This window comes from Ananas comosus, linkage group 10, assembly GCF_001540865.1.
Source record: "Ananas comosus cultivar F153 linkage group 10, ASM154086v1, whole genome shotgun sequence".
NCBI classification, from domain to species: Eukaryota; Viridiplantae; Streptophyta; class Magnoliopsida; order Poales; family Bromeliaceae; genus Ananas; species Ananas comosus.
In genome coordinates this window covers 6,119,554-6,143,670 of record NC_033630.1, presented here as the reverse complement: position 1 = coordinate 6,143,670, position 24,117 = coordinate 6,119,554, and the positions used below count along the sequence as shown (strand labels likewise).

General features: G+C 35.0%; 1 protein-coding gene across 1 annotated transcript in view; it reads right to left on the bottom strand.

Annotated features, from left to right (window-relative positions):
* The window catches only part of LOC109716681 (cytokinesis protein sepH-like), a gene marked incomplete at its 5' end in the record, with an annotated part of 19,783 nt that continues 2,249 nt past the window's right edge, over window positions 6,584-24,117 (bottom strand). The window contains 1 exon segment of the mRNA XM_020242225.1: window positions 6,584-7,069. Within this exon segment, the coding sequence (XP_020097814.1) occupies window positions 6,584-7,069 (486 nt within the window).

Here is a 24,117-nt window from a genome sequence, read left to right as displayed (position 1 = left end):
AGAAATTGTTGTCTGCACTCTGCACCTGGTATATTAGTACACTGCAATCTCTTGTTCGAATATTAATTTTGTACAATTAAAATTTAATCTAATATGTATGATATGCACCATATAAAAACTCTATGTATAAAAAATTAGAAAGTCTTTTTATAATAAAAATTTAGAAATTAAAATTTATTCATACACCTGGCCCATAAAACAATTTCCTCCTACTATTTTATTTTTCTTTTATTAATTTATTTAAATTATTTTAATAGATCGATTTCTCTCAAATCTTTTTCACATAAGCCTTTATAAAATAATTTAATGACTAATAAGGTGTTATATAAATTCACGTTGCACATATAGAAATTTAATTATTTTTATTTAATATACTTAATTATTAAATGATTTATTATAAAATTTATCTAATTAATAAATAGACTAATAAAATTACATAAAAATATAAAAATATAAACCAAAATTTATTATTAAAATATTTTTATATCTACATTATCATGCGGGTCTTTCACTAGTATACCAATAAATTATGGATAAATGAATTGAACCCAAAATTTGTTTGAAACTACTAATTACTCATCCCTTGTATAATTCTAGTGGTAAGATAGATAACCCGATACTTTAACCTGCGCGCCCATCAGTTTATTTTCAATAAAATGACTAACTGTGCGTCTTAATGATACAGAGAACAAAATAGCAAACAATAGTAATTACAAATTCAAACAATGAAGTCAAACGATGGACTAATCATATTGTTTAAGTATATCTATAACTCTATATTAATTTCCAAAAAAAATCCATGTGCCAGCCCCACCTTCCACACCTATCTTCAATATTGCTCTTTCCGACCTCTCCTCTTCCTTTAACTGTTTCTTTTCCCCATGCATGTGACAGTTTATCTTCTCATACAGTTTATCTTCTCATACGACTGTTTCTCTTCCCCATATGTTGTGATTCTTCTTCTACTTTGTTCTTTGTCGTTTTCTTTATTATCTTAACTTTTTCAGTGTAAATTCACCAAAAGGTGGGGTGGCGACTGATTGATTTGATGCCTTCTTCGGCATGATTTGAGTCAAGGGCGCCAATGCTGTCCGCTCCTCCCTCTGCATCGATCCCGATCTCCTCCGCCACACCTCTATCCATGACCTCCTCTCTACACTCCACATTGCCGCTATAAATGGCTGCGTCGAGTGTCGGCTTGAAAGAATTTATGTGACATAAAATAAAAACAAATCACATCGAAAATTAATATTGTACTTTTGAAATTTTTCGAAAACTAAAATCCATATCGCATATGAATAAAGTAAAAAAAAAATCAATCCAATGCAGGTGGATCATTAATTCTTATGTTACAGTATAAAATAATAATCTAATCTAAACAGATCTAAAGTTTAGACTACATCACCTTGGACCAGTTAAAGTCACTTGATCTACTGTACGGTTGAAACTAAATATAATGAATTGAGGTTCCGATTAGCCGTGCACGTGCCCGGCCTCTACACGTATCCATACGGAATTGATGCAGATCCGACGTCTTTCGTCACATGGAACAGATGAGTCGCATATTACAAAGACAGTGCTAGCATATTACAAAGACAGTGCTAGCGGTCTTCTGAAATCTACGTTCCCTTTGATGGGATATTTTAATTTTCATGAAAGATTATATTGATAGAGAGAGAGGCTAAAATTATATATATACTTGTATATTTCTTCCATCCTATATATATATATATGTAGAGCTAGGCTACTATACTATCTATAGTACCGAGCTCCGGTACTATAGTGTTGGTTTTCGATCTTAGGGCGTTCAAATCAACGATCCACACCGTTAAAACTGATCTAGGATATTTAAAGTTTCTAGAAATAAAATTTTATATTTTTTCGACATAGTTTACTTTATGATCAAACTATTTCAAAATTGTCAATTNTAAACTGAAGTAACAAACTAAAACATTAATGATAACAAACGATAAAACAAGAAACATAGTAATTCTGCGTGTCAATCAGTAAAATAACTTTTATTTGACTGCCCGCGCGTCCAATTTCATAGCCCAATAGATAGAATGGTGATCTTAATATGGTCCCTACTCATTAATCATCGATGGACTAATCATATTGTTTAAGTATATCTATAACTCTATATTAATTTCCAAAAAAAATCCATGTGCCAGCCCCACCTTCCACACCTATCTTCAAGATTGCTCTTTCCGACCTCTCCTCTTCCTTTAACCGTTTCTTTTCCCCATGCATGTGACAGTTTATCTTCTCATACAACCGTTTCTCTTCCCCTTATGTTGTGGTTCTTCTTCTACTTTGTTCTTTGTCGTTTTCTTTATTATCTTAACTTTTTCAGTGTAAATTCACCAAAAGGTGGGGTAGCGACTGATTGATTTGATGCCTTCTTCGGCATGATCTGAGTCAAGGGCACCAATGTTGTCCGCTCCTCCCTCTGCATCGATCCCGATCTCCTCCGCCACACCTCTATCCACGACCTCCTCTCTACACTCCACATTGCCGCTATAAATGGCTGCGTCGAGTGTCGGCTTGAAAGAATTTATGTGACATAAAATAAAAACAAATCACAGCGAAAATTAATATTGTACTTTTGAAATTTTTCGAAAACTAAAATCCATATCGCATATGAATAAAGTAAAAAAAAAAATCAATCCAATGCCGGTGGATCATTAATTCTTATGTTACAGTGTAAAATAATAATATAATCTAAACAGATCTAAAGTTTAGACTACATCAGCTTGGACCAGTTAAAGTCACTTAATCTACTGTACGGTTGAAACTAAATATAATGAATTGAGGTTCCGATTAGCCGTGCACGTGCCCGGCCTCTACGCGTATCCATACGGAATTGATGCAGATCCGACATCTTTCGTCTCATGGAACAGATGAGTCGCATATTACAAAGACAGTGCTAGCGGTCCTCTGAAATCTACGTTCCCTTTGATGGGATATTTTGATTTTCACGAAAGATTATATTGCTAGAGAGAGAGCCTAAAATTATATATATATTTGTATATTTCTTCCACGAGATCATATATATATATATAGAGATTTTACTTAGTAGCAAAATCTCATTGTTGCTACCAGTTTTTTAGCCTTTGGATCAGCCCTTTTCATTATTTCTAACCTTTGATTAAATACTATAACCCAGTGGGAACCACTCAACCCTAAGGGGACCACTCAACTCTAACCGACTAATATCATCCCGATCCTATAATTTTTCATCCAAGGGTTAAAAACTTGATAGCAAAAAAAACGTTTTACTATTAATAGTATTCCAGCCTAATTATATATATATATATATATATATGTGAATAATTTTTTTTTTTTTTTTTTTTTTTGAAATTTAGGGACATCAAAACGTAAAGAATGCAATCATGAGATATCAAATTTCACATAATTAATTATGAGATATTAAAATAAAAAAAGATAATAAAAAATATGATTAAAAAAAGCAATTTAATCACTGTTCCAATTTTGATTTCCCTGTTAATAAATATATGAGGACTTTTCAAAGACTAAAAGATTAAATGGGAAGAATTTTCCGATTATAACTTTTATGAGAAAAATACAAAGTTGGATAAAGTTTATATAAAGTTCTTAATTTTAGACGATTAATCGAGGTAATAGAGGTCTATTAATAATAAAACAAGAAAGTTTATATGGAAAGATAGTCATAGCTAAAAAAGATAAACGGGAATAATAAAAAACCAGAAAAGTTTATATAAGAAAATGATAGTGGTTATAAAGAATAAATAAAAATTCAATTCTCGTTTTCACTGTAAAATAAAAAAAAAAAAATAACACTATCTATAAATTGAGTGCAAATTGGGTTCAATTAAATTGCCCCCTATTGACATCCGTATAAAACCTTATTGCTTTTTTATATATTCTTCATATAATCTTTCTTTTTTTCTTTTTCCCTATTTATTTTATAAAAGCTTCAAAACTCCCCATATGTCTGTCAATAAGGTTTTGATTTCTATGGTTTGACTTATAAGCTATTTAGATTCATTTTATATTCTTCAAAAAACATATATTAACTTGCTTTATAATTATCTTTTCGACTGCTTTTCTTTTTTTTTTAATATCTCATACTTTAACTATGGAAATTTAATGTACTATGATTTCAATTTTTTTATGGTTTTTTTTGCTTTTTTCCCTTTTTATTTTTCTACGAGTACTTTACTAGGCTTCCTAGATTAAGGTAGTAAAGGAAAAAAATTTTTTTAGGGTTAGTAAAGGATTTAGGATCTTACATCTGGACCAAACGGTGCAGTAGTCGCCTGGTTTTCCATGTGGTGGTGTAGCTAGTGAGGTAGGGGTAGGTTAGTTGTGGTGCAAAATTTTGTTCGTTGATTAAAAATTCAACCATGCTCTAAACTATAAAAAAAAAAGATAAAAAATCCAATTAAGAGATATAATTACTATATGAAAAAATGAGTTTAGAATATTTAATAATATTAATTCAACGTGTTTATTAAATTCACTGATTTATGACTGCTTAGTAACTAGTAACTATACCTTCACTACAACGTAGAATTAATAATAGTATAATAGTTAATATATTGTGACGTTATAATTAAAAATATAAATGATATGTAATTATAAAGTCGTTGATTTAATATAACACTCTAAACCACAACTTTAGCGTTAAAATGAGACTATGGTTAACAACCTTCGTACTAAACGAGACTATAGTTAATATATTAAGTTCTAAATTTTATTTTGTTTTATTATACTTTTTTTCTATAACCTCCTCTTGCTTCTATTCATTTGATTATGAAATAATTATTTTTTATAAAATGACAAAACAGTTGTGATGAATATTCAAAAGTTTATTAGAAAATACTACTATTATAATAAAAAAGCAGAAATGAAAAATCTTTATTTGAGCGTATCTTTACATTCCATTAATCTAAAACTTAAATCTTAGAGTCTGTGGTTAGTAGTTTAAGAATAGGTTGATACAATTAAAATCAGCCACTATTATATTATTAAAACTTACTTTATCTTCTTTTAAAGAATTTTATAACATTTAGTTTTTTTTTAATCTCATAATATTTTATGAAAAAAAAAAAGAAAGATTTTTAACTCGTAACGATAATCATGTAGTAACCCCAGGAGTTATTATAAGTAGTATTTGTAGTAATGATTCTGAGTTTACGGTAGTGATTTAGGATTCATAACAACAATGTAGGATTTAAGATCCGAGATCAGGAGTATACATAAGGGTGTATAATTTATGATAATATTCTATGTTTAAAACCTCATGTAGTTTATAAAAAAAATTTTTATTTATTAAATTTTTAAGTTTACGATTGATAGTTCAAGAATCGGGTGATACAATCTATGCTAACCACTATTGTGTTATTAAAATTTATTTTTAATCTTCACTAAGAATTTTATAATCTTTACCATTCCATTTTGATTTTCCCATTTGAAGTTTGTGGTGATAACACCAAAGCATAAAAGAGTGAAATCATAGAACACCAAATTCCACATAGTTAAATCATCGTACAACAAAGTAAAAAAAGAAAAGTAATCGAGTAAGCAATTGTAAAGCAATTTAATATATGTTTTTTGAAATTTATGGGGTGGATATAAATAACTTATAAGTGAAATCATAAAAAAATCAAAATTGAAACAATGACTAAATTGCTTTTGTTTTTAATCACCTACTCTATTATTTTCCTCTTGTTACTTTAGTACCCTATGATTTGACTATGTGAAATTTAGTGTACCATGATTTTATTTTCCATTTGAAATTTATGGTGAAGATATCAAAGGGTAAAAGAGTGAAATCATGGGATATCAAATTTGCATTATTCACAGGATACGAAAGTAAAACTATAAAAGCAATCGAAGAGGCAATTATAAAGTAATTTAGTATATGTTTTTGAAAGTCTACAGGGTAAATCTAAATAGCTTATAAATGAAATCATGGTAAATCAAAATTGAAACAGTGACTAAATTATTTTTTTAAATTATTTTGACTATTATTTTTCTATTTTTACTTTAGTGTATCGTGATTTAACTATGTAAATTTTCATATCTCATAATTTCACTCTTTTACACTTTAATATACCCGCCATAAACTTCACAAAGAATTTGCTTTTTTCACGTTTTGGTTGCCCACCATAAACTTCAAAAGGGTTTTTTTTTTTTTTTTTTTTTTTTTTTTCTCGCGTCCTCTCCTCCAGGGGTCTGCTACACCACCTAATCCAGGTAATTTATGAAAGATGAGAGAGAGAGAGAGAGAGAGAGAGAGAGATCAGATATGTCCGGGAGAGCAGAAGGTTGCTCAGTTGTGTGAATGTGACGGGCTCACTCGGCCCAAGAATGCGAGTGGGCGCCTCGTTGAATGGAGGAGGGAGAGAGAGAGAGAGAGAGAGAGAGAGAGAGAGAGAGAGAGAGAGAGGGGAGTGTGCGTGAGTGCGAGGGGAAGAAAGAGAGAGAGAGAGAGATAGGTGGTTAGCGCCCTTGGCTGCGAGGTTGCTAATTTTTATATGCGTAGCGGTAACCTCGCCGGGGGAGCTCGAGTTTAGGGCTGAAGAGGTCTAGGGGGCTAGGCCATTGCAACAGCGGAGAGCGAGAGCGCGGATCCCAAAGAGGAGAAGCAGCCGCAGCGAGAGCAGGGGCTACTCCACTCCACTCCACTCCACTCTCTGTACCCGACGCAGGTGCCCGCTGGCCGGAGGAGGGAGGGGAGGGGGAGGGGGAGGCGGCGGAGGCTCGCCGCGGCGGTCTTCCTCGCCGCCGCGGTGCCGCTCCCGCGCCGCCAGCTCCGGCGCCTCCGCGCCCTAGGCCGCGGCCTCTTCCTCCGCCGCGGCGGCTCCTTCCTTGTCCCGCCTCCGCCTCCTCCTCCGCTGCCCCTCCGAGGCGGAGGCGCCTCCCTCGCCGCCGCGCGCGGCTTCGGCCTAGGCTCCGAGCCGAGGAAGAGGTCGGCGCGCGCGCCGCTCGTCCAGCGGCGGCCCACCGGGCGCACCGAGAGGCGGCAGCGGCCGCTCCGGTAGTTGCCGACCTGTGGAGCGGCGCGGCTATGGAAGCTCTTCTAGCTATTCCAAGATGAGGGGTAAAGGTGGAGAAAAAAGGCGAAAACCGTAAATTCTTAGTGGGATTTCAACCCTAAAACTAGGCAAAGAATCTAGCCCGTTCCCTGCATATCATTACAAATGTTCCGATCCCTGTACAATTGGCTGTTTTAGCACCGGAACTTCTTCCAGGCCAAGCTGTTAAACCTCGGCCTCTCGCATTTTAAGTACCGGGCCCTCTAGGAGTAGGACGCCGCCGACCTAGTGGGGTTACACCACTTTAACCTCCCGAACCAATGAAGATCTTACAGAACATCAGATATGAATCAAAAGCTCATATACCTCGTACTAGAGCGTCCAGAACGCCGCTCGGGACTATAGTTCAAGTGCCTTGGAGTCCAATCTAGAACGCGTGTAAATATACGTGCGGTAAACAAGATTTCCTTGATAAAGAATACATTTCAAACCTAGAACCTAAACAAATTACACTCGTCCACTTCACAATGTACGTGGTTAACGATAGTCCAGAGCTCGTGACGGTGTTGGCACCGCACGACGTAGCTCTGTAGTTCCCTAGTTTAGAAGACGAACTATTACGACCGGACGATTTCTATCGACTAAAACCCAACCGAAGTAAAAAACTAGGCTTAGTATTCGTCGGTTACTGCTCGGCCCACCAGTGAAATACCATAGCCGGAGGGCTCGACGAGAACCCCCGCTGCCTAATACCTCAACCACAGCTAGAGACCTCACGTCCGACGTAAGACCGACTTGACAACCGACCCTTCGGCTAATACGGTCCCGCCTGACTCCATAACACGAGATTAAGACAACTATGGAAACAACTATTGTATGTCCAACACAAGTACGACGAACCAGGTGAACACGTATTGGACCAGAATCACTCTCTTCCTTTTCACTTCTCTCTTTTCTCTCAAACCTACATTTTAACAAAATCGTGTCCTATCTTGTAATCGCACAACAACGACACAAGTTCTTAACGAACCGTCATAAAGTTTTTAACTATACATTCTAATTCTTTAGATACAAAAAATACTACGTTCTTGTCACCGCTCCTTTCCCTCCCCCCGGTCGTATACTTAATTATGCATTAAAGGAGAACTACGAACTATTTACCAAACCATTTGTATAATAAATTCTCGAATGTTGATAATTTTAAAAGACATAGGAAAGGATTAGAATCATATGTGTTGGAATAATTGATTATAATTCAAAGATTCGAATAATAGGAACTTTCTAAATTATGTCATTATAAAGAATGTTATTCTTCCAACTATCTCAATTGATTATAAAGATCCGAATGTTGAAACCCAGAAAACAGTTGGAACACTTGGTTCGAAATATATTCTTTGTAATCTGAATTTTACTTTTTAATGTATATGAATGTAGACCTCTTATCATCAAAATTTTTAAAAAGTAACAGGTAACACAGGGGTCAGGGACGATATCAATGTAACTCCGAGACGGGCACATTCTTCGAATTTTCAAGTAAATTAAACCTTGTCAATCCGAAGAACAAACCATTTTAAACGTAGTGACAAGTTCTCGACTTCTACTGTACTTTAAACACTATAAAACGTATCTTCGACGGAAATGTAATAAATGAAGAGTAAATGTGAATCGTATGAGCAGCTGAAATGTTAAGTTAGTAAACTGTCCAACTTGATGGGGGATGTGGAGTGAGAGTGGGAAGAAAAGACAAAGGACCGGTAAGGTCAAAAGATTTATATAAGATACGATATCATAGAAAACAGGAAAACTTGAAACGGTATTAACGTTGGAGGGTAAGGTAAAGCGGACTAAAATACAACAGTCGTTAGAAGAAAGTTACCGGAATATGTTTGAAAAACCAACGGTTAGTTAAAGACCAGAACGAGGAGAATTGTATTTTTACATTTAAATTCATGGTAAGTAAGGAATGGTCAAATTAAAAGTAAAGAGAGAGAGAGAGATATATAAAGGAAACAAAGGGAATACTTGATCAACCGTACTGTAAATTGTAGGTTAAAAGATTTTATTTTTAATCAGTACAACATCCATAGAGTAGGGAGATTGATCCAGTAGTAGTACTTCCTAAATAGTGATTGTACGTAACAAACAATCGTTGAACGAAACGAAAAAGTCATGTTGATACTTACAGCGACTTGTCGACTTGGCTTCTAGTACGTTTTGAATATTAAGTCAATGAATTTTTGATATATTATTGTCCTTTCAAACGTCAATACATTAAGTAATTACTACTCTAAGGATTCTTCTATTAGCTTAACTTTTTTTTTTTTTTTTTGACGACTCAAAATAAAAGGCAATTCGACTGTTCCAAGGTTAAAACTATTTACAACATAAATTAATAACAAAATACCCGAACATATACTAGAACTTCCCACAGATTTAATTACATAATTCAAAATTACAGAAGGAAAAAAATGGAGCTATTACCAATAATCATAAACAATACTTAAAGATCAGAAACAATTACTTATTAGAAACGTTACGAAAAGACCCATATACAAACTGTTATGAAAGAGCACGACTATGAGTTGGAAACTGATGATCAACTATAATCCTTGAAGATTCTGTGTTGTGAATGGATACTTTTATTATTGAGAGAGAGAGAGAGTCCACCTCGTCGACGTATTTTAAAAATTCGAAACACCGAGGGGAAGACTTCTTATGACCTTTTTCAGTTTCAACGGTGTACGATGTTATAAATTCGGGGTCGTTGGTATGTTTGCAACGTATCGTCTCTGCAAATTTCTAAAAGGTGGAAGTAGTGACGTTAATTAACTTTGAGAAGAACGTTAACTGGGTCAACTGGCAGTTTGTCGGAGATGACGTAATTTTTCACTACATTCAAAGAGAATCTTTAAGACCAAAACAGGAAGATGGTGATATTACGTACTTTTCTGAAGGTATACCATAACAAACTACGACTGCAGATTCCATATAGTCTGTACAGTTTGGAGAATCTTTAAGACATACCACTGTAGAACGTCAGATAAAGTAAAGGTATGTTTATCCTTTAAACCAAGTTTACAACGCAGAGTACCGTAGTTTGTTGGTGCTTACGATTTCTTAAAACAAGAAATCTACGAAAATTGCGTCATAGTGTAGAGTAGTATTTATGTTTAGTTCAACTTACCTCTTAGTATTTATGTTCAGAGAACTTATCCTGAATAAATGATCTTTTTTATAATTAGTAAAGAAAAGGATAAGATCCTCGATTGTGTGGAAACCTTCTTCTCTGTAATTCTATGTTCAAAGAAGGTTAGACAGAAACTCACGTTAAGGTATAACCTAACTACTCTAACTTTAAAACGACCACTAAGAAGACTTCGATAGGTGAGATACGAATTAGAAGTATTCACCTCAATAAGATACTAATCTCGAAGCTACTACTGTCATTGGAGAAGTAAGGTTTACGTATAATCGAGGACCCGAAAAATAGTGACCTATGTTTAAATGATAAAACATCTCAAATAGGTGATGATGGACAGGGTTTCTTCAACTAAGCTCAACAAAATAGTAATTTAAATAGTATATTGTTAACTTAAAACAAACAGTTTTTTCTGAACAAGACTTTTTAATCTGCTACTCTAAGAACACTGTACTTATTAGTTCAAAATAGGAACAAGTTCTGAGAGAGACACAGATCACTTCCATCGTATCTCCACTTTACGGGATAACTTCAGAATACTTTTTAGTTGTCTTCACTAAAATGTCCGAATCACTTCCATCGTATCTCCACTTTACGGGATAACTTCAGAATACTATCCTGTAAAGCGGATATACGATGAAATGTCCGAACTTTCACTGGGGTAACTCATAAGACGATGGTAGAAAAGTACGAACTCCAGAAAACATATATATATAACTACGTTTATAATTTTGATCATCTTCTTTGTATCCAAAAACAATTATACGTGATTTACTGGCAGGGTCAGTTAAAGTTTTAACAGAAGACATGTAGATCAACTAATAGAATATAAATAAAAGGATAATGTAAGTATCAAACTTCGAAGTATCTCGTGGAGTAACTGGACCTACAAAAAGAAGTAGATGTACGTCAAGAAATACTGATACGGAATACGTACACTGGGAAGTTCAAACGGTGTTATAGGAGGTTCGTTCCTCTACCTACGATTTGCTTCCCTACTTCTTCGATCTTCCAAGCACTGTAGACTCAAAAATCAAATAACCGTAGCTTCATTTTTAACTAAGATCAAAACGTGGTAAAACTAAGAACAAAAAATAGGAGACGTAATAGTAGGTTTTAGTAGGAATCTTCCATAGTAGAATTACTAGGTCTTTTAAACCAGTGTTTTTCGTGTTTTTCATACTATTTATATAATTCTATTGGTTATTATCCATATTCGTGAAAGATAATCAACATTAGATATGAACACTCGATCAGTTCTTACTAGGGTAACATATTCGTGAAAGATTATCAATATTAAATGTAACACAACTAACAACACTGTCAGTTTGTGCATTCTTTACGTTCTCTCTCCGGTTTCGCTATCTACATCATCAGGATAACCAGTCTAACAACTCTTATCGTTCACCCGCATCGAACATATTAAAAGATGGAAAACTTTACCCTAAAGCTGAAACTTTTAAAAAAAAAGTCAAGGTTCGCTCTTTAGAAGAAGAAAAAAAAAATAGAAAGGACTTTGTATTATGGATGATGGTTCTTTTCCGTTGTTAGTTCTAACTACATTTATACCATCTCTTGATTACTCTAGTTGTATGAAGTTCTATTAAGTACAAGAGAACTACTACATGTTAGGAGTCATTAAATCTATAGTTTACTGCACCAAATGGCCAATTCTTCTTTATTTAAACAAGAGAGAACCTTAAAGTCTATTATCGTATAATAAATAACAAATCATTCCAAGGAAACAAACTATATAGGTAAAACTTTTAAAAGTACGCGTATCTTAGAGAACCCTCCAAAAACAATCGAGACACTCGATTTGTTACACTAGTGTTGTTAGTTAGGTTACATTCGATCGGAATGTCCTATTACTTTTGTTAAGAAGTAAGACCTGGACCTTCATTTACCGAATGTAACAGTTCATATACATAGATAATTTCAGTATCAACCAGTTTATCTCTAACAGATATACCTTTAATTTTTTAATTAGTTAATCCCGAACAAACCTACGTACTTTTAGAACAACTTACATGGTGAAAGGAAATGAGTTCTTGCAAAACGTTAACCAAAAACCCTCTTTTTTTTCTACAAATGCCACCATATTATATATACCGGGGATTGAAAGAAAAGAAACAAAGAAAAAGTCTTATACTGATTAGTAGAACGTAGACCTTACATAATAGGACTTTTAAGAACCCTAAGTTAGTGTTTTATTAAATAAAACGTGTTCATAGTGTTTTGTTGAACAAAGCTGTAGGTTTGTCAGGGAACTATTGGAAACACATACTATACACAAACAAATAAAGTAATAACCAAAGGTTTACGAAACCCAACAGATTGTACAGGATCGTAACATCCAATTCTCGACGACCACCTTCTCGATTACCGCTACCCCGTTTCTTCTGTGCATATGCACTAGCACGATGATCTCGACAAGGTCGAGGCCTCCGTTTACGACTTGACGTTTGTTTAGAACTACATACAGTTTAATTGAATGACGGAATTTAAATTAAAGAGCGTAACTAATTTTGTACGTTGAGTTGATCAGATAAGCAGCAACACATTGCCGCTATTCTCCGTACCTCGTCATAATTTCGTTGATGGTACTGCTCCGGGAAATAACATCCCACTTTTCCGATTTTACTCGGAGGAATTGATGTAAAAGGTTTTCAATGTCGTTATAATCTTGTCGTGAACTGATCAGATAAGTAACACATTACCTCTATCTCCGGATCTCGTCATAATTTCGTTGATAGTACTACTCCGGTAAATAGCGTCCCACTTTTCTCCCGACTTTACTCGGAGGAATTAATCTAGAATCTTTTCAACGTTGTCACGAATTGACTGTGTTTTTCGTTCACAGTTAGAGGAAAATTAACCTTCTACAACGGAGTTCATAACCTAAAATGTTTTACCTCTATTAAACGGAAGAAAAAAAAATTCAAACTTCAAGTTCATTTTTAACTAAACCTGAGAATCAACAGAACAACTGGCAGGATCAACGTCGAATAACTAATAAGTCGAATTTTCAGGACTTACTACGTTACGAAGTCACAATCACGAACCGTGCAATGGGACCAATGACATATACAAAGTCAATTGACTAACAACCACCAGAGATCAAATAAAACAGACCAATGTACTCGTTTAAATGGGGTTAAAAACAACGATAGTAATAATCCTAATAAAACCGGTAAGAATCGACAGTTTGATCAAGTACAACAAGTGTAAAGAGGTGGACAGGCTACATGACCCCTCACTGGATAAGAAAACAAAGAGAAGAGTGTTGTCACAGACGAAATGAATAAAATGATGATAAGACTTAAAGTAAGTAGAACGATGAGAGCCTTTTCTATAGACCTACGTTCAGTACCAGATATCTTGTCACTTCGTGGTTGAGACCACAAGTATTTCAAAAAAAAAAAAGAAGAAAAAAAAAAACCTTTTCTATTGTTCTTCGTTTAAGTACTTATTTAGGATGAAAAGTCACAAAGATCAACAAATAATTCACTTTCTTTTGACAGTTAACCATCAAACAAACGAGTGGGTAAAGAGTAAAAACGTACTTGTCTTTTCCTCCGATTAGTGGGTGCGTTTGCGTTTCTCGTTCTCACTCTTCAAGGGGGGTGGTGTAGTCCTGCCCCGGGAGCCGAAGGGAAACCCGAGTAGAGTAGTGTAGCTGGGATGTAAGCTGGGGGGTCTCCGAAGTAAGTCGTGCCATAAGGGGTGGGTCTTTCCGGGTAACAGATGAACCAGACCTGGCGACCAGCTCGGTCGAGGCCATCAGTTGTGTTTTTCCTTTTTTGTAAGTTTAGCGAACAGCTTCGTTGGATCATGCCGGGCACGAGCTATTTTCGTTTTCGATAGAGGAACTCTCCATTTATAAGTAAGCTCACTGCTTTATTGATAAATTTAACAGAGAATCTTGTAGCCCTTAGTATGAATCGACAACCACTCCACTTGTAGAACTTAATAAAGGGCACGATAAAAAAACCTGACGTTACATATCCGACTTCGTCTCCGACTTAATCAGTAATACATAATATCTTAAGAGAACAAGATAAATACGGTCCAAGGTATCAAATCAACAATCCAGTTAAAATTCAAACGTTACCCTGGATAGGTACATGGCAACTTGTATAAGGAACATGAAAATCCTGATACTGAGAGAATTACATTCGGGATATCTCGTGGTAGTAAATAGACTAAAAACCAACAATAATACGTGAACACATTTGAATCGAACAGAGTTTTGGTACAATCCCTACTTATTTTAGTCTGCTTTAAGCCTTAAGTGTAAGCGAAGAGAAAACGGTTATCTTTTTACCTACTTTAACATATTGTCTATGACTTCACAACGGCAGCTACATACGACTCTAAGCCTCGGCTCAGGAACTTGTATAGATAGTCGAAAAACTTAAACATTCCACTCCTACTTAGGTCCATACCCTTCCACAGCTTCCTTACCACTCTTTCGAATTTGACGTTTAGTACGTAACACATTGACGTCTACTTAATGTCTCGTAACCAGTGACTTGAATCGCGGCTTAAAATGACATCAAGGATTGAAGTTAAGGACAAAGTCGAAGTAACGTAAGGTAATCTACTACATTGTCTGAAGTTAAGGACAAAGTGAGAACGGCGAAGTAACGTAAGGTAATCTACTACATTGTCACTAAACTACTTGGTTCGGTAAAGGTTCTTTGTTACGCCACTACGTTACTATCAACTAAGTTCACAGTATAGTAGAATATAATGAAGCTAAGTTAGTAGTAATCTCTCAAGATAGTTTCTTTAGATTAATTTATTTTTAATTTAAAGCCACGTAGCAAACGTTGTTTAAAAATCACAAACACTTAGATGTATTCTTGTCTAGTCCACCAAGAGAAGTCATTAAATCACATCCCCTTTAAAATTATATGTTTAGGTACGAGGTCTTTCTACGTTATATCACAGGACTACTATATAGTCTTCAGTGTAGGACGAAAATTCAACCTTTCTGTAATGAACAGGAAACAAAGGAAGAAAAAAAAAAAAAGTATAAAAGACTCTTGAGGGTACAATAACTATCTAAATCTATTTTTAAACAGTTCCTAGAGAAAAGAAAACTATATTAATGACACTGTAAGGATTTTAAACTTTATTAAAATATATTTTTCCCGATTTTAAAAATTGAGTCAACATCGTAAAACCCGCCACCGATCTGAATTTTCTAATTTTTTCAATTCGCACAATCCTAATCTCATCAAAATTTTACTCATTAGAAAATTCTTTATACTACAGTATCAACAATAGTCTTAGTTAGTAGTCAGCTTTTACACTATATTTAGAGCTAACTCAATTCTAATATGTCGCCCTCTTTACACTGTGAGGATCCTAAATCTTATAAGAAAATATATATTCTATATAATTCCGATTCTAAAAAATTGAACCAAATATTATAAAACTTGCCACGAATCTGGATTTTCTAACTGTTTTGAATTGTAAAGTAGTGTCATTTGTATTAATTTAATTATGTCTTTTGTGTGTCTAATGAATTTCTTATGGGGGGGATATTGTTGTTAGAAAGTTAAGAAATTTAGAACAAAAGCTGTAACGACTTAACATTTAACGAGCGTGGCTATTTCTTGTTAAGTGGGTTTTACGTGGGGAGTGAACTATATCGATTCATATACATAAGACTTTGTAAGTCCTTTCTTACCTAGATTTCGCGCTCTTCGACAGCTTCTAAATGTCCGCTTTATATGAAGCACAGAGGCAGCTGTTACATGAAGCGGTACTCCTGTAAGCGTCGGAGCGAGCCCACCATCCCTAGGGTCTTCTGCACGACGCTAGCTAGCAGCGTTTCTGAGCTGACGCCGGGCGTTCCATACTAAGGACGTATGACGGGAGGTAAAGGTGTTGTTCGACATGAACGTCAACGTTTAGGACGTGTGTGTGTGTGTGTGTGTGTGTGTGTAAAAAAAGTTAGGTCTAAACAGCCATTCTCTTGCTCTTAAATCAGGACTTTGCCTTAAGACGAGAATGGCATTACGAGCATCAAACTCTAGTCGAGGTACTGTTCTAGCATGTGTAAGCGCTCCGTTTTAAACCGCGGGCCCTCTAACAGTAAGTCAAGGCGCTCGTCTAGGGAGTCGGCTGGCAACATGACGTGGCGCTCGACCAAGCCATTCGACCGTGTGAGCCGGAGGGGCTGAGCCAAATAGCAGAAGACTATGCCCTACGTAGGCTCCCCTGGCTGCAAGCGGTGGTGTTTGAAAGCGCGTAGGTTGCGCATGTAGGAGACGTTGTCGTTGTTGTCTTGCTTGCAAGCTTTCGAGCCAGACGCTTTTGACGTGTCAAACACAGAAAATATATTCGCATTTCTCTAATAGTCCCGACATATATATAATGACACTCAACGCTAAACTCCAAGCGCTCGTACAGCAACTACTTCGGCAGCCCGCTAAGCTCCTGAGCGTGAGGGCGCCTCTCGTCCCCCTTCTCTATCAACAACTCCTTCAGCAAGCTAGGCTGCCACTAGCTCTTTTAGCGAAATGAACGATTCTTGACGAAACGAAACCGGAGGGGGTCATCAAGTGGATAAACAACGGCTCAATACAACATCATTAGCTAAACATGCAGGTAAGGTTAGGATAATTGGACACGTTTTCCTTTGTGTATATAATGAGTATATTGTGTACCAAATATATACATACGAAGTTGTAAGAATATAGTACTAGAGTCTTTGAATGTTTAAATGTTATGTAGAATGAGTTTTTCCTAATTTAAACCAAATACAAAGCGTTTTTAAATTTAAATCTTCTTTGTATGCTTCTAAGCAGGGCAAGGCAAGTACTAAGGACGAGGAGGGCTGCGTATCAAATGTGGCAAATCATAGTGTGCTGGGCAGCACAAGCCTCGCTCTTTGCCGCAGCACATCACGCAAACGGGGTCGTTAAGAGGATGTCATTCTTTTATTTCAAAACATTGTGCCTGGCTGTGTTTTACAAATTCGCGTCAATAATTACAATATACGTGAATGGCTACTGCAGCCGATACCAAAAGGGCAACCACTTGGCGGGCCACCCGACGGGCGGCCTCCGCCGCTTCAGCTACGGCAACCCGCCGTACAGCCGGAAGCTGTCGCTCCTCTCCATCAACAACAAGGGGCTCAGCTGGTCGCTCAGGGGCTTGTGCTTGCTGCGAGGCTAGCCGAGCAGCAGCAGACAACGACGACGGTGACGTCAGCGCGTTTAGCGGTGACGGTGGTGGTGGTGGTGGTTGAAGTACCGGTACGAATTATATTGAAGAAGAAGAAACATGGTGGGGAGAGAGAGAGAGAGAGAGAGAGAGAGAGAGAGAGAGAGAGAGAGAGAGAGAGAACAACAACAATAACAACACAAGAAAAATCTTATGTCCTTCACATATATCCCCGACAATAGAACACTCTATTCCTCCTCCTCCTCCTCCACCTCTATTATTACGTCACCGGTTCTTCATTTTTGAACACCCAAAAACTACGGACAAAAATACTCTACCGGTACAAACCAAACTGACAACTTGTGGACGACATGTGTCCTCACATTCTCTCTCTCTCTCTCTCTCTCTCTCTCCCCCTCTCTCATCCCATCAAGTAGTTTATGACTTGGTAGTAAAAGAGGAGGACCAGGAAAAGGAGAGAGAGAAAGAGAGATCTAGAAAGAGAGAGATTTATACACTAACCTGTACCATATGGTAACGTCACAGTCCCCCCCAACTACACACAACAACGGGTTTAGACCTAAAAATAACATTTAATAATACGTACGTACACACACAAACACACACACACACAAACGTACCTAATTAACCCCACTACCATTAAATCCACCACCAAACCACCCTCTCCAACTTATTGAGAAACACTTAGACACATGTCTGAGAACAGTGAGTTCGATACATGTTAATTGTGAAGTACATATGAGGTAGAAACTATTCTGTGTACTCAATATAATTCAAGTAATCACCCATGAATTTGAAGCTAATCGGAGATTGAGATGGATCAAATCGCGCGCATTTATAAAAATAAAACAATGAAAAGATTATATGTGTAATAAAAGTGAGCTTCCATAGTTGGTTGATAAAATTCTCGAATAAACCAAGCGGAAAAAAAGTGGTATTTTAGCCTTAGCTTTACCTACTTAAGCAAACAGGGACAAAACATACGCCTTAAAGGTAAGACTAAGGCTAAAAGCCCACTTACCTTTAGGGAGTAAATGAATAAAAAAGTTAGGCCGGATTCTCCGGACTAACCTTTAACTTAGGGCCACCTTATCTAAACAAGCCTAATTTACATTGAAAAAAATCAAATAAAAAATTAATTTTATTTTTTAAATTCAACTTTTTAATATAAATATTTAAAATTAAAATTAAACTTGAATTTAATTTTTAATTTTAAGTTAGTTCGTAAAACTTAGATTAAATATTTAGATTTCAAAATAAGTTTAAAATAAATTTGAAATTTGATTTAATACCTAAGTTTAACTTTAACTTTAATATTAAAATTCAAACTTAAAGTTATAGCTTTAAATCAAAATATAAAACTTAATAGACAAGTTAGAGTTTAAAATTAAAAAAAAATTTTTTATAAATTTTAAAACTGTAGTAAATGTTTAAAACTGGGTATAAAAATTATAAATTAAAAATCAAACTTAAATTTAATTATATAATATTTCTATTTTAACTGTATAATTAAACTAATGCAAAAACTATAGATAGACTTGGTTTGTGGTTGTTACCCTTACTAAATAAGGCTAAGATTATAGATAGTCTTGATTATTAACTACTAGTACATATGGCCATAAATAGCAGACGCACCGTATACAGCAGGGACTGAACAATAAATCGGAACTATATTAGATTTTAACAGTTTTGTTATAACCTTTTTTTTTTTTTTTGTTTGATTGGTGTTTAATTAATGAGATACTTATCAAATATTAATATATTTGTTAGTTAAATTAAGAAACCGACGATAATGACACGTAGACAGTATTCGTAGTACTTTAAAATATCAAATTAATTAATCCACTGCTAAAACTAAGATTGACTACATACTACAAACTCGCCTCAAGATCGATGGTAACATAAAGGGTAGTAAGTTTGTTAGTGTACCAACAACGTCTGTTTATAAGGGTACATCCAGAGTTTAATTAGAAGTAAAAATAAAAAAAAACCCCGGTTTAGTATCTTTTAAAAAAACAGTTTTAGGCTAAAAAGCGAAAAGAGGAGACAGTAAATTTTTGGATATGAAACGGGGGAACATTTTACTTTTTATAAGTAGAGTAGGGGACGGCAATTACTAGGCAATCCCAAGACAAATATTTTATAATAATATATAAAAAATACGGTTTTGACGAGAGTCGAAAGAGAGGACATACGGTTTTTACCACTCCCCATTTTACCAGTAAAACAGTAGTGTTAAATACGGTATGTAAAGACACTTGTAAAAAATAAAATCTTCTCTCGTTTTGCAATCCAAAAATGTACTGTCCTTCCCTTTCACTTTTTAGCTTAAAACTATCCCCTCAAAATATATTAAATCGGGGGAAAAAAAAAACGATTTTATGTCTTTTAAAAAGACATTTATAAACGAAAAAATTTTAAAAAAGATATTGAAAGTTTTGAGTTATAGAGGAATTTTAAAATTCAACTATGTAAATCGGAGGAGGCTGTCCTAACAAAACAAGTAAAAAATATTAAATATAACTTTTATGCGAATTTTTATTGTTTTTATATAATTTTTTTATATATATATATATATATATATATAAATGAATATTTTATTCATTCTCATTAAACCAGTAAAGCGTGAGAGGCAATTATGGCATTGGGAGACTTTTGTAAATACTTTAAAAAGCTCCCATTTTATATCTAAAAACTTTTAATCCTTTCTTTCCATTTTTTTGTCTATAAATTTCTTTCTAAAAGACATAAAATTGAATAATAATAATAATAATAATTAGAGGCGATTGAAAACAAAGAAAGTTAGAAGCATTAAAGGTAGTTTACTTATTCTTTAAAATAATTATTTAGTCACTAGCTATTCGGTAACTGCGCTTGAGCGTTTTAAAAGTTTAATTTTAGGTCCATTATATCAATTTAATTCATACTTAATTTTAAATGGCTTTTCAAATTGCTTTAATGGTTAGGCACACCACTTTTAGTGAGTTTAATTTTGCTTATTTTCAATTCTTTAATTTGTAGTAACCTTTTTCTTTTTCTTTTTTTGTTAAAATCCCGAGATAAAGTTTGATCGGATGTGAAAAAGTTGGAAAAACTTGATGGTTCCAATCCCCTTATTCTATCGATCACTTTCGCACCACTAAAGTTAAAAGTTATAGAGATCTAGATAAAACGAAGTGGTTAAACTATTGGGTTTTGAAACCTTGAAATTAATGAACACCCATAACATAATATCTCCTAAGAGAGCGCGCGTGTGGAAAGTCCCGTACAAATAAAGTGGCTTACACTCATTTTTACTGGCTCACTTAAATGAAAGCCAGTATTTATAAATCAAAGCAACACAATCAAATAACATTCATGTTTGAAAAGAGTTGGGTCTTTCTTCAATTAATCCTCTCTCCTTTTTTCTATTTTTAATTAATAAGAAACTAAGGGGCTTATTTCAAAATCTTTTAACAAGAAACCGACTTTTTTATAAAAGACGAGCAAATCCACAAACCAAAGAGTCTTTTTAAAAAGAAAGAATACCAAAGCTCTTTCGATATATATATATATATATATATATATATATATATGTATATATATATATAGGTAACAAACACTTAAGATTCGACAGGACCTCTTAGTACTCGTTCCATGGTGAGAACGAAAAATAGTCATGTCATAAAAAACACACATATANTAATTAGAGATTAAATCTTTCGTAATATTCAAATTCAAGTTATAATTTCTCACTATTTTTACTAAACTGTTTAGTGTATTAGACTTATCTTGTCATGTTGGATGCACACAATTCCTATTGTGTGTAATCGCATAGGTCCATTACCATTCAGCAGTGAGGTCTAATATCAAACACTTCATTATTGAATTAGAACTCTTCTAATTTGTAAAATAATTTATTTAAATTATTTTTTAATTCTCTCACTATCCGTGAGTGATACCTACACCTAGAAGTATATCACGGCAATTCAGAATAGTGATGAAAAACGAACCTTTCCACTAACAGTTATCGTGTGATTAACACAACGTCTCACTCGAGCGAACATTATGGTTATTTGGCTAAACTTATTATTCGATCATATGACTACAATATCTGAAATTGACTCAATATGGTAACATAGTTGGAAACTCTTTCCACACACTACGTACCCTGGCTAGGGATTTTTCGAGACGAGTCTGATGGTCTACATAGAACATTCTGCCTCAATATTAAGAGTGTTGAATTCCTTATTGCGCATTCACATGCCTCCCTATATAAACTACTATAGCCAATCAGTACCAAACGTAGACCAATGATTAGATTCTAAGTATTACTACAATCAAACGGTAGCAATATATATGTGAAGCAACCATGATGCCTCAGGTCCGAGGAGTACTTCACACATCTGTAGCAAAGAACTAATCACCGGCGAATATGGAACCATGTGACTATTCAACTAAATGGTCACCTTCAGTGTACTTGTTCGCTAACAAGCATCTGTATGCTTATTTTAGTGTCCCTAAACTAGTGACTTGAAATTCGCCATCTCAACTTAGAAGTATAGTATACACCGGCCTATCCGAAATGTCATCGCCTTTATGATATTCCTATGCTAGGAGCGTTTAAGAATCTTGCACAAAGAAATATATATCTCAAAGTAATTTCTAACTCTTAGGAATATATTTTCTTAACAAAGATTCAATGAACAATTCAAGTAAATATATTGCACTGCTAACAATAAACATGAATAAAACTTGCCTCTTTATAATTAAGAAAAATACAAAATATGGCCAAAAGCCTATGTCACCGATTGGCTTTAGGGTATATTACTAACACTGCCTTGTTTAATCGCTTCTTTCTCTCTTTTGCAATTTTTTTTTTTTTTTTTTGTGGAAGATGAAGGAGAGGGGAGAGTTTCCGAAGATGCAGAGAAAGAGAGAGGAGAAAAGTTGGTGGATATGGTGGGTGGTGTCCTGGAATCCATAGTCGAGGATGAGGATGAGGTTCCCGGGAATGTCGGTGGAAGTGGCGGCGACACAGCCTCTTGCCACTACGACAGCAGAGGGCTCCATCATTAATAGGGGTTAGAGGTGAGGGTTCGCATTCTGACGCGCTGATCGCCCCGTCCACAACCCTTTCTTTGGTTTTATTGATGAATACTTTTTATTTTTTATTAGTAGCTTCGATAGTTTCTACCGGCTGCGAAGCGCGGGTCTTTTCACTAGTATTCTTTATCCACCGTAGTAAATTGCCAAAATATAGTCTCATAAAGGTGTATATTTAATGAAATCTTCAATTCCGAGTTTAATTTACAATTGCATGCCTCGAATAATATTTCAATTTTTGAGATGTTTGTTACATTGGATCCATGTTACCACTCTTGTAAATAAGTCTTTGCTCAAAAGTGTGGTACTTTAATTGGTTCGTAGCATGCTAAATGCACAGCAACGAAGTAGCGACTGTTTTGTATGATATTTTAAGACATTCATTGTAAGTAATGCATGTGATGGTTTATCTGTTTCGCTACTAGTTGGAGCATCATTAGTTGTGTGCTTTTTAAAAGCCTTTTTATGTTCCAATGTTCTGCACTGCAACACACTCTTACAAGTACGCTTCCAACCATGCCCTAATCTCAATATTCGTGAAAAATTAGTGTTCTGATCAAACCACACTCTAAAACTAAATATAATGCGCTTGTTGTGTGATTGCCTGCGGGGTTGATGAGCAAAAGAAAAAGATTACACAAAACAGAAAAGAGGAAAAATATTGCACTTTCCACCGGCACCCAATTCATTTATGAGTTATGATAGGTGCAAGAAACTTCCATGTAGTAACTAATTTCATTAAGCAATGGAAATTGATTTGCAACGTGTTCGCTTTATTACCTCTATTTCACATTTCGTACGTAGTACTTGTGGCGTCAATTAATTAAGCAGCTTAAAATCATTGGTTCAACATAGATTTCCCAAATAATAAAAAGTCTATAATAAGTACTAATACGCAATAAAATACTTGCTATTGACACTGCACACATGATTCTGATTCTTCTTTCTTTCAGATCTAAAGTACGAGTAGTCGAAGAAGAACGGTAGGTAGAGAAACTTCGCCTGTTATTAGTTAGGCATTAAATATTAAGGCGTCCTCAATCAACTGCCGATTCCCTACAATAACGTGTTTCGAGTGTTTATTATTTCTACGCCCCATGAGCTTTTGATTGGATATTATAGGTGCAAATGGATCGATCTAGTACACTACATCCTAATTTAGACCCAAATTATTTGCTTCGGATCCTAAGAAAGAGATGAGGCTCCCACTCAAAAATGGAACAAGATTAATTAAGGTACCTCTATCTAATAGGTTTGCAAAAACTACTATTCGTATATTCTTAAGGAAAAGCATATCTTTTAAACAAAATTTAGTTTTGATATTTATAAAAGAAAGACCAAATTATATATATATATATAGAGTCCGGCTGCTATGCTATTAATAGCACGAAGCACTTGGTGCTACCAAGTTTTCCGCCGTTAGATCTACCCTTTTAATCATTTTCATCCGTTAGATCATACTATTCAATCAACCATCCACTCAACCCTAGGGGGCCCACATCATCTTAACCGCACATCTCTTAATCCAATGGCCAAAAACTTGGTAGCACCAATGACTTGGTGCTATTAATAGTATATTAGCCTAGTTCTATATATATATATATA